At 40.1% G+C, this 12,547-nt stretch overlaps 1 protein-coding gene across 3 annotated transcripts in view; it reads left to right on the top strand.

Annotated features, from left to right (window-relative positions):
* The window catches only part of LOC125463674 (dynein axonemal heavy chain 9-like), a 453,254-nt gene that overhangs the window by 362,226 nt on the left and 78,481 nt on the right, over nucleotides 1-12,547 (top strand). For all 3 annotated transcript variants that reach the window (XM_059653804.1, XM_059653803.1, XM_059653805.1), the window contains 3 exons: nucleotides 4,308-4,501; nucleotides 7,338-7,486; nucleotides 8,535-8,662. In XM_059653804.1, coding sequence (XP_059509787.1) covers nucleotides 4,308-4,501; nucleotides 7,338-7,486; nucleotides 8,535-8,662 — 471 coding nt within the window. The remainder of the gene's footprint in view (nucleotides 1-4,307; nucleotides 4,502-7,337; nucleotides 7,487-8,534; nucleotides 8,663-12,547) is intronic.

The raw sequence follows: 12,547 nt of genomic DNA, 5'->3' as shown, positions 1-12,547 counted from the left end.
AATGGAATGCTCTCCAATTACCTGGATGAGTGCAGCTCCAACTATAGTCAAGAAGCTTGACGCTGATCCAAGACAAAGCGGCCAGATCAATTGGTACCACATCCTCAGGTACCCACTCGCTCTACCACCAATGCTAAGTAACAGCAGTGTATACGAGCTACAAGATGCACTGCAGAAATTCACTAACAGTCCTCAGGCAGTACCTCATTCCAAACCCATTAACACTCCATTTAGAAAGAGAGGAGCAGTAGATACATGGGAACACTACCACCTTCAAACTCTGCTCCAAGCCACACACCATCCTGACTTGGAAATATATCACCATTCCTTCACTGTTGCTGAGTCAAAATTGTGGAATTCCACCCCTAAGAGCATTGTGGGTCAACCTACAGCACATGGACTGCAGTAGTTCAAGAAAGCAGCTCACCACCACCTTCTCATTGGCAACTAGGGATGGGCAAGAAATCCTGACTAGCCAGCAATGCCCCATCCCACAACTGAATAAAAAAAAAAGCGTGTAGGAAGTATGTGGGCTTTTCGAAAAGCATGCAGGCAGCTTGCATTCTGGCACTAGTACACAGATGGTGAACTTATCTTTTAAAAAAAACCTTCTTTGCCCAGATGCGATGCTGTGGTGACAATGGCTGATAGTTAAGTCAAGCCAATATACATATGATGTCAACGTAGAAAATGCTGGAGAAACTCAGCAAGTCTGGCAACACATGTGGAGAGAGAAACAGACTTAGTCTTTTGAGCCTGGTATGACTCTTCTTCAGAAGTCACTTCTCTTCTGAAGAATCATACCAGACTCGAAACATTAACTCTTCTTCCCTCCACAAATGCTTTCAGACCTGCCGAGTTTCTCCAGCATTTTCTTAGCCAGATTTAGATTTCCAGTGTACAAAATGGTTTGCCGTTATGGAGGTGATATATTTCGTCAGAACTCAAACTATGCATTTGTTGAGGCTGCCTACGTATTTAATGACCAGCAGTTCATCTTCATCAGTACATGGAATGCAAACTTACATCCTTTTGAAAGATTGGCATCTCCACCCATAAGTGACACTAAGTAGCTAACATTAATTACATTAAGTAAAGCAGGCTGGCTGTTGGCTAGTAGTTAAATTGGTTGAAAGGGTAATTATTTGAGCCCTGGAACAAGAGGAAACCTCGTATTGATACCTGGTAAGTACCGATTCATTGATCTGGATGACACAAATGTGGTGAATTTGGCCTCAACAGTACCCTACGAGGTAAAAGCAGATCAGAAGTATTGAATTAAACATTAAATCAAATGGTTAACCAACATCACAACACAAGCTTCATGTAAAGGATATAACAGACTTCTTGGGGAAAAAGTAACTGGTGTTTAAGAATGATCTGTATATTCTGTTCTGAAGGTGAATCACTGAACTTGAAAAGTTAATTCTGTTCCTCACTGCTAAGATGCTGCCAAATTCCTCCAGCTCTTTGTGTTTGTATCTCCAATGTAGTAACGGATGTACTGAAATGCTGCAGTAGCATAAATATGAACTTACTTTTAAGTTGACCTTGATGTCTCATAGTGGACTACATGTATGTTAGCTGTAATATGACTTGACAATAAGTACTATGTAATAAATGTTTGCTCCTTAATGAGATTGAGCTTCACTTCTGGCAACAATGCTGTATGGACATCCTTCCCCATTTAGCATAAGTAATTTGATTAATACCAATGTGAAAGATTGGTGGCATCTATCCAAGCATTACAGGCAGTATTGCTCTTATATCAAAGGTGATGACAGTATTGAGAATTTTCCCTTTCATAAACTGTTGGAGAAACTATTGAAGGAGAGAATTAATCTCCACTTGCAGAAGTGAGGTTGAATCACGGGTATTCAGCATGGATTTGTCAGAGGTCGTGCCCAACAAATTTATTTGCATTTTTCAGGGAGGTGATTAGGTGTGTAGATGAGGTTAATGAAGTTAATGGCATTTATACAGATTTAAGCAAAGCCTTTGACAAGATTCTACAAGGAAGACTAATACAGAAAATAAAAGAACATGTGATTCTGGGTGACTTGGCTCGAGGGAAAGAAAATTGGCTGAATAGTGGGAGACGGAGAGTGGTGGTAGAGAGTGGTTTGGTTGACTGGAGGCGATATCCAGAGGTGTACCACAGGGATTGGTGCTGGGTCTCTTATTGTTTGTTATACATGTAAACAATTTAGGGGTGTGTGCGTGTGTGAGAGAGTGAGAGGTTGGGGTGGCACAATGATAAGTAAGTTTGTGTATGACACAAAGACTGGCCAGGTAGTTAACAGTGACCAAGAAGGTCATAGGTTTTGGAAAGATATAAACAAGTTGGTCAGGTGGGCAGATCAGTAGCAGTTTGAATTTCACCCTGAAAAGTGTGAGATGACGCATTTCAAAAGACAAAGGAGTAATCAAAGAACAACAGGACATTGAGCTCAGAGGGATCTTATATAGGGATAACAAGATGTAGATCTGGATGAACACAGCAAGGCAAGCAGCAGCAGAGGAGCAGGAAGGCTGACGTTTCGGGCCTAGACCCTTCTTCAGAAAAATGCTTTTGACAGATCCCTGAAAGTGTCAGGGCAGATTAATAGTGTAGTTAATGCATATAGAACACTTGCCTCATCAGTGGCAGCAAAGATTATAAGTGCAGGGAAGTTATGTTGGAGTTCTACAAAACTTTGGGCCGTAGCTGGAATACTGTGTGTATTCTGGCTGCCTCAATATAGAAAGGATATAATTGTACTAGAATGGGTGCAAAGATATTCATTAAGATGTTGCATGACTTGGACAACATGAAAGAGAGGCTGGATCTCCTCAGGTTGTTTTCCTTAGAGCAGAGAAATTTGATGGGGGGCCCTGATTGAGGTGTGTAAGATTATAAGGGGCAGATAGAGGTTGGATAGAAAGCAGCTGTTCTCCTTCATTAAAGGGTTAGTAATGATGAGTGGCAGGTGGTTTAGAGGAAAAGATTTTACCCTCAGAGTATAGTGGGTATCTGGAATGCTCTGGGAAGGTAGTTAAAGCATGAAACCTCATTCCTTTAAAATAAGAAATACTTGGATGAACATTGAAATGTCACAACAATTAAGATATGGGCCAAGTGCTGGCAAGTGGGATTAGCTGCGTTTGGTCATTGCGTCGCTGATGGGCTGAAGGCCCTCTTCTGTGACTCTGTGATAATGAAAGCCTCTGCTCCCAAATGCTCTGCAATGCTCCCTTTGATACTGTATACTTGCCTGTCCCTATCCAGTTAAGTCAATGATATTCCGCTGCTGAAATGAACTGCTGGAACATGCTATTCAGATTCAAGCAGAAAGAGTGACTAGTGACTCAAAATATCTGAAAACAAGGAGCACTCAATCTGTGTATCTGACAGGCAGTCTATAACTTTAGAAGCAAGATGCAGAGGGAATAAAAAACACTGGCAGAAAAGAAATGATAAAAGGAAGCAATGAGAGACCTTTTATTATGGTACAACATTTCAGTGACTTGTCTATGCACCTGTATTCTGAGGTTTAGTACACAGCAGGTATTCATTATACTCATTACCTTTAGCTTTGTTTTCACGCCAACATGTAAACAATTTCTTTCCAAGTTTTATCTCAGAGTTGGTTAGACCCACTGCAGATATCTCGGCAGAAATGCTATTGTAATTGTTTATTACAGTGCTGCTGAATGCCGTTTTTTCAATGTGTAATTGAATAATAAGATCATACATTGCAGGTGGGAGGACACCTGAGGGATAGCCATTACACTTTGTATTTCAGTGCTGTTACGAGGAGGCAATAGCCTAATGGTTAAGAACCAAAAGAACTGCAGATGCTGTAAATCCGGAATAAAAACAAAGTTGCTGGAAAAGCTCAGCAGGTCTGGCCGCATCTGTAAAGGAGAGAAAAGAGTTAACGTTTCGTGTCCAGTGACCCTTCCTCAGAACTGCCTAATGGTGTAATTGGTGGACTGTTAATCCAGAAAACCATGGGGACCTGGGTTTGAATCTCACTATTGTAGCTGGTGGAATTTGAATTCAATTTTAAAAAAACACTGTAATTCAGAGTGCAATGATGAATCCATTGTCAATCGTTGAAAATGCTCATCTGGCTCATTAATGTCCTTTTAGGGAAGGAAACTGCCGTCCTTACCTGGACAGGATCACAATGTGGTTGACTCTTAGGGGGCCTAGAATAGGTAGAATAATATGTTGGATGACAAATTTGGATGTCGAGATGAATGTAACTGCGAGAAATGTTAATAACTCAAACTAAAAATAACAACTAAACCTTTCTATTTAGGCACTGTCAACTATGGACGAGTTTCGAAACCTTGACCGTGATATTGAAGGTTCTGCCAAACGTTGGAAGAAATTTGTTGAGTCTGAATGTCCAGAAAAAGAAAAGTTTCCACAAGAGTGGAAGAACAAAACAACATTACAGCAACTGTGCATGATGAGGGCCTTGCGCCCCGACCGAATGACCTACGCAGTTCGGTAAGAGCGACATCTATTTGTTTTATTAATCAGAGCTAACCTTGCAAATTCTACATTCTTTGTTCTTTGTCTGATGCCAGCAGAGTCATAGTTACATTGTGTCTTATAAAACTCTTCTAAGTAGGCCCTTTCCTGTTCAGTTCATTCCAGTTTCATCCTATTATTAAACTTGTTGTTATGTTCTCTCTCTCCTTGGAAGAGGCAAAAGTGCAGGAAATAAAAGGTGGGGGTAGGGATCATTTTAGTGGTCCAGAAACCTGGAGTATGAGGTTCCAAATTTTATGGCAGGGTCAGTTTTAAATGTTCAACTCAGCTACTGGGTGGGTCAAGCCAATGCAGCAAGCTACAGCCTGGACCAGGAGCTGGGAGGGAGGAGATGAAGCTGTATATTCGGGTGGGCAGAAGTGGAATTTCTTGTGGATAGAAAGGAATCTCATCAGGGATCCAATCAGAGATTTGGAAACATGTTAATTTGCTGCACCTTTTGGCCCTCAAGTAGTGCTGGAAATTCCCTTTTGATCAATTGTTTTCAACTGTCTTCAGCTGCACATTTTCTAAAGTGCCCTCTTCGGAAAAAGGGTTCATCCCTGACCTCTGCACCATGACTTACCTTTACTATAGTCAGAATTGCACACTTTGGAGCTTTGGTGTAATTTTGCACTTTCTGAAAAGAATGTATCTTCCTATTCTTCAGAGTTTCAAACTGACTGCACCTAAATTTTCAGACTAAATTAGTTTAAATAATTTAAAAGCTCCTGGAAGCTTAAAAGTAAGACATTTTTAAAAATTCAAAGAAGGCTAATGAGCATAATAGTCGTTTGGTGGGAGAGTAGAGTCCTGTAAGCATTGTCAAAATTGCAGATAGAGGAGGGGACTTCTATCTCCACCAATACAGTATTGGGGAAATGACAGTCCAAGCGTACTAACGCTGGGCTCAAAGACTCAGGCAATGTTCTGGGGACCTGGGTTCAAAATACCACCATGGTAGATGATGGAATTTGAATGCAATAAAAGTCTGCAGTTAAGTGCCTAATGATGACCAGGTTACCGCTGTCAGATAAAATCCATCTGGTTCACTGATGTCCTTTGGGGAAGGAAACTGCCATCCTGACCTGTTTATGGCCTACATGTGACCGCAGACCCAATTTGAAATTGAATTTGACTCACTTATATCCTTTTGTGAATGTAACGACCATGTTTACTTGATCTGGCCACGTGATTCCAAACTCTCAGCAAAGTGATTGACACTTAACTGCAATTAGGAATAGGCAACAAATGCTAGTCTAACCAACAATGCCTCAGCCCGTGAGTGAGTAAATAAAAAGGAAATTTGACCCCCACACTCACCTGCAGGAAAAAGTCCGTTACGACCCAGCTGTTACCTGGAGCTCGTCTTTTGCTCGCTTCGTTAAGAGTTATAAATAGGGCCAATCATCCTATCACACTGCTTAAAAGTTTCTTTTTGCTGTCAAACCTGAAAGAACCTTGGAGGAAGGTTCACCAAACCCGAAACATTAACTCTGATGTTTTGCTTCGCAGATACTGCCAGACCTGCTGAGCTTTTCCAAGCACCTTCTGTTTTTGCCCTTTCTGCTGTAACCCCGTTTTAATGCTTCACATTTAGTGTGAGTTTGATACGAGAGTTGGTTGACCTGTTCAAGCAACAGGGATATAGTCTCAAGAAAAGAGTTAAGGCACTCGCCAGTACATAAAGTTCTGTTGGGGTCAGGGATTGGACTTCTGAGTGCTTTGGACGAGGTCATGCAATCAGGAAAACGGTCATGTACGTTTATGGGGACCTTAAGACCTTAGTAACTGAGCATCTAATCCACAGCCACCATTGCTGACTAGGAGGTCACAATCCCAGTTGCTTTTCTGGTCAATCTACTAGAGGTTGCGAGGGGCTAAATAGAAACCAACAAACAAAAACCTCACGTCATTGTTTGATGCAGAGTTCTTTCATTCTGGACTGAAAATTGGCTTGTGTATGATACATCACAGTAGTCAGTGATAATTCTCACATTTTGCATGTATTTTCCATAAACCTGAGGGAGGACAGTGGCAGATGGTAGATACTAAACATTATCTCAGAGGAGGACTCTCTCAAAATACCAGTGGAATAAACTGTACACAGTATCTGATAGAGGGCAAGGGTCAATTGCAGCTTTATTCTGCTTCTCTTCCTCCCAAATTGGTAGCAGATTTTGATAAGAAAATTACATGTTCTCATAAAAGTTAGCAGTGATCAGATGAGGGAAAGCAAAATTATCCTGCACCTTGTATCAATCCAAAATCAGATAGCCAGGTATGAAATTTGATATCGATAACTTTACTGATACTTCATGATAAAAGATTAATTCGCAGAATGCAGTATAAGATATATCTGCTTGTTACCTATTAACTCAGCAGTTTATCTTTATTAGTGCTCTAAGTACTTAATTAAACAATCACTCATCAGTGTATCTTAACATAAATGCTCAATTAACAAAGACTGTCTTTTAGTTAGCGATGTATTGCACTGTCTGTCATTTTCAAATCATTATTGTTCTTTTCCTAACCTGATTGCTGTAAGCGAAGGTGCCCTCCTCGGAATTGTGGTAAACCCGAGCTGCACGTAGCACACTTTCACCATCCTTGAGTTGACAGTGAGATGGATGTGCAGTGCCCCATCGGGTTCATCCTCGCACTCCTGAAATACTTATTCAGAGTTGCTTCCCTTCGCACATATGGATTAATAGCTTTAATGGTGTGTTAATCTGCATTTGAATCCTGATATATAAAGCAGACATTTAGCATCGTAATGCAATTAATACAAAATATGTCTTCCTTCTCTCAGAGATTTTGTTGAAGAAAAGTTGGGCACCAAGTATATTGCGGGGAGGTCACTGGATTTTTCAACTTCCTTTGAAGAGTCTGGGCCTGCCATACCAATGTTTTTTATCCTTTCTCCTGGTGTCGATCCACTCAAGGATGTAGAAAGACATGGTAATATTTCACATGCTTTTTTATTGCTGACTCCTAAATGGACCAAATGTTCCTTATTGGCAAAATGAATCTTTCAGACAGTATTTGTAATATTGAGCAACAGAATTTAATATCTAAGTAAAGGGACCAAGTGTATAAACTGAAGATAAAGCACCATATTTCTCACTTGTAATCAGTAAGTGACAAATTGGAAGCATCTGAAAATATTGCACACTATATTTTCTCAAATTAATGCTGCATATCAAAGGGTTAGGTGTTTTGTTGTGTGGTTATAACTTAGAGCGGACCAATTCGCAAATCAGATATAAATTTTGGTTTAGCCTTGGTAAAGATCATTATTCACTGAAGCTATGTCAATTGCTGTCAAAACAATTTATATAAGTCTGCACAGTGTGGCTGCTTCCAGAAAGAATATGTTCTACATTTCCGAAGGAAATGTGCAAATTATTGTTGAACTGGTTAGGAGTGCTGTGCTTCAATTTCACCTCAACATTTACCCAATATTACTTATTGTGGATGCAGATGCCAGTATTGTTAATTTAATTAAAGAGTTGATTTGCTGTACTTTGACTTCAAAAAAACTGAAGAAGATCATGACTTAAGAGTGCAGAACCCAACGTTAGAGTTGCAGATCAACCAATATTTCCACTTAACGGATAGTATTATTTTGGGTCAAAGAACAAGAGCTCTGACTTGAGAATAAGTTTCTGGTTTCACGGAGGAAACAATGAATTTCAAAGATCAATTTAATTCTCTGAAATCAAGTTTATCAATGTGATTTGGCTAATGGCAGTTTGAAGATTAAATTGCCTGTCAATGCAGTGTGTTCAATATAAACAAAAGTTGATTCAAAATTGAATAAAATATATTGGTTTTTTTATGCACATGGTTTCATATTAAAAGGTTGGAAAACCCAATATATTGTATTTAATCCTGTCTGACTATAAATGCTGTCTCAATTTTTTTTTTATTGAAGAGAAATAGATCGTATCAGCAATGGATGGTGTATTCTGCACTCTGTGCACTAACAGCTGTTCTTCACCCACAGGTAAAAAGCTGGGATGGACATTCGATAATAAAAACTTCCACAATGTCTCACTTGGTCAAGGCCAGGAGGTGGTAGCTGAACAAGCTCTTGACCTGGCAGCCAAAGAAGGTCACTGGGTTATATTACAGGTGTGTAATATCCTTGCAACTGTTTGGATGTATGGCTAGGAACAGATCACGCGGACTTATACTTCAGCCTTTAGGATCAAGTAAGGGGAGGCAAGTCATTCAAGATGCAATTCCTTTTACTGCTCCTGTTCCTTAAATGGAGGATACACTTTTGTCATATCTGTTTTGTGATACCGAAATAAGGATGGCATCCATTTACTTTGAGCTACTGCAAAAGTTATTCAGAACTGATACGTGTCAAAACAGAAATATTCAGTCTTCTCCTCTGCTTTCATTATTACTAATGTTTCCAGCTTAATTTGTGATACAAGATGTATTTAATGTTGTACTCAAAAGCGAACAGAAATAGATCTGTACAATTAGGTATGTGCTAGCTTAGAATTTGAATGTTGCTGAAAAAAGAGACATCCTACTAAATTTTCTTGTCGTACACTTATGCAGACAGATTGAAAGGAGTTGAAAGGAAACAGAAATTTATAATGCAGGAGAAAATGGGGCTAATCTATTGGCAAGAATTGACTCTGATTGTCTCAAGTTTCACGATATGGAAAATCCCGGGGAAATATGCCCCACGCTTTTATTTACTTTATGTCCTCCTTGTTTATGTGGAATAAGGTCTGTGTGTCGTTATGTATATGGCACCCAGCACACGTAAGTGAGTCCTATTGCAACTCTAATAATCTTCAATTGGGTACTTATGTCATTCTTGGCACACATTGGATTTTTCAGTAAGTAATGTCCAATCACAAAATCACAGCTAATGTAATTTATGCGAACAGTCATTCCATCAAAGATTCCTTTCTCTTTCAAGATAAGAAAATATTAGTAGGAGCTGGACCTTGAAATGATCCATAGCAAGACCATCTGTTTGGATGTATGTGGTACTGTTAAAAGTGAACTCAACTGTGCGAGTTGCTAGGCTCAGGCAGTGATGGTGTGATGAAGGTTATTGTGATCTTTATGACTTCCATAACCTTTGTATTAGACAAGAAACTACTAATGATGACTGAACATATGAATACAGTGTTGTTCTTGCCATTCCACCCTGATGAATGCAAAACCTAAAGCTCGTGTCTCTTTTTGCAGAAACATGATCTGTATCATTTGTGAAAACTGCAGCGTTATGTCAGCACAATGTCAGGATGCAGAATATTTGCAGTTATCTGGTGATCTTACGAGAATGATTTCACCCTATCTCGCTGGGCAGAAAATGCTTGGAATTAGACGAATTGCTGGTTTTACAAACCAACAGTTAGTACTCTTACTGACATAAATGTAGAGTAAGGGAAAACGAGGAATTTGCACCAGATCTTGCCATTATCTCGACAGGCAGTTTAGATTAAAACCCGAATTTTTCTTTGATTCCCCAATTGGGAGAATTGCAAGTAGCTAAGCATGCTGCTCCTGGCTACGGTAAAGGTCACTTACATGCATGCTGCCTGATAGCTCAGACCTTTTTCAACTACAAATGCAGCAATATGTAGATAAACCCAATAACCAGTTTTTCATGATAAACATATTTTTTTTTCCCCCTAAAAATAAGATGAGTTAATTTGTAGCGCAACAGATTAAATCAGTTGCAATTAATTTGTTTTGTGGTTCACTGCAACTAAAGTCCAACACTGTATGTATCATTTAGCATTATAGAACATAGAACATAGAACATAGAACAGTACAGCACAGAACAGGCCCTTCAGCCCACAATGTTGTGCCGACCATTGATCCTCATGTATGCACCCTCAAATTTCTGTGACCATATACATGTCCAGCAGTCTCTTAAATGACCCCAATGACCTTGCTTCCACAACTGCTGCTGGCAACGCATTCCATGCTCTCACAACTCTCTGCGTAAAGAACCTGCCTCTGACATCCCCTGACATTTCCACCAACCAGCTTCAAACTATGACCCCTCGTGCTAGCCATTTCTGCCCTGGGAAATAGTCTCTGGCTATCAACTCTATCTATGCCTCTCATTATCTTGTATACCTCGGCTCATTAGCAGTGAAACCTTCACCTGGAACTACTTCACTTCTGGACCTGACAATTCCAATGCATTCCCTGATGGAGACCCACATTTGTCCATTGAACACTTGAGGTCGTCTAAAACTCCACTGCCTGAGTCTCAACTTGAACCAATTCCTATTCTCTGTACTTTCTACCTGACTGATACTATTAACAGTAATTTTATTAAATTCTCATTTTTGTTTACAAATCGTTACTTGGCTACGCCTATCGCTATTTTGGTAATCTCCACCAGTCCAACCATACTTCAGGACATCTGCACTCGTCTAATTATGTCCGCTTGCCCACTCTTGATTTTAAACAGCCCACTACTAGTTGCCAAACATTTAATTGTGTCGGCTTCAAACCCAAGAAGAGACTTCCTACACCTTCAGCGAGCAAACTCACATCCAGAACCTCAACCCAAGCAACAAATCCTCTCAAAACTCGCTAACTTCCTACACCTCTTAGCCTCTGTACATTTCCTCTTTTAAGGCACTTTTTCAAACAATCCTCTTTCATCAAGCTCTTGATCATCAGAACTAACAACTTAATAAGGCTCAGTTGTATTCTGGGATCGTTAATACTCCAATCAGATGCCTTCAAAGTCTCCCTCCATTAAAGAGATTTTATAAGTGGTTGAAGTCATTGCCAAGCAGAGGGGGACGAACTGGGGAGTTATTTCAAAGAGCTACGATATGCCAAACGACCTCCTTCCACACTGGCCAACTCGGATTGTACAAAAACAAAAATGATTTTCAGACTTGGGAAGATCCCTCAAAAATGTCACAAGTAACCAGCTTTTGGGCAGAGTCGAGCTGCTGAGATGATAGACCAGGATTTAGGGGTACCAGGAGTGACAACATGCTGAACACAATCAAATTTTGAGGTTGTAGAATGATGTGGTCTTCGGCATTTTTGACACTTGGACCATTTTCCTTCCTTTCCACAGAACAAGTCAAATAGCGGCAGCACAATGTTGCATGGCCGCTCAAGCTTGCTCCACCGTCGATGATGATTGTGGCTGGTCTTCCACATCAATTCAACTTTTGCTCATATCTCATCCTCTTTTCAAAACATCGATCTATTCACGTGTAGTATCCCTCTCGCTAACTTAATGAGAATTCATTCCAATCAATGAACTCCTAACGCTGACCCACCCCAGGTCAAAAAATTCAGCTGAGATCAGGAACTGATCTCGCCTGTATGGCTGAGCTGGCTTTTAAAAAGTTTGCCGGTGAGAGAGTCCCAGTGAGAAACATTCATTAAAAAAAAATAATTGCATGGATGGCTCTCCAATCCTAAACTCTATTCAAATTCAGTTGGTTTGTGATGCAGACTGATGCCCTGCACAGAGGGCTCAATTGCCGTACCAGTGAGCTTACCACAAAGGGTCTTCGCCTCAACCCCTCGACTTCCCTGAGGCATGCTGATCTTCAGGTTAAATCATAACCAGTTGTCTCTCTCTAAGGAGTCGCCAAATGGCGTGCTAAGACTTTACCTTTAACCCTGATAACATGGCAACAAGCAGATAACTCAGCTGATGTCACTGACTAATAGAATCCTCAACTATACTAATATTAACGATGTGATATCATCAGAAGGCATGCTCAACTAAGTTTTAATTTGCAAATTAACTTAACAACCATTCAATCAATATTACTGAAGTACTCATATTACTGATCGTCTCGATACGACATTGTGGTTACATCTGTTCATAAGTGAAGTGTAATGTAATTGTACTTACTGCGGTTTTATCAAAGTGATCCTGCAATGAGTCAATAAGCAGGTCACTCACAGGTTGCCGATCAGTGCGGACCCCCTCAGCTGTTATCACATGAGCCTCAAGATCATCCAGAGCTTTCTCCAGTTCTTGAAGTTTCT

Source organism: Stegostoma tigrinum, chromosome 22 (genome assembly GCF_030684315.1).
Source record: "Stegostoma tigrinum isolate sSteTig4 chromosome 22, sSteTig4.hap1, whole genome shotgun sequence".
Classification (NCBI taxonomy): Eukaryota; Metazoa; Chordata; class Chondrichthyes; order Orectolobiformes; family Stegostomatidae; genus Stegostoma; species Stegostoma tigrinum.
The sequence above is the reverse complement of the archived record's forward strand: the minus strand, read 5'-3'. Positions and strand labels throughout refer to the sequence as shown.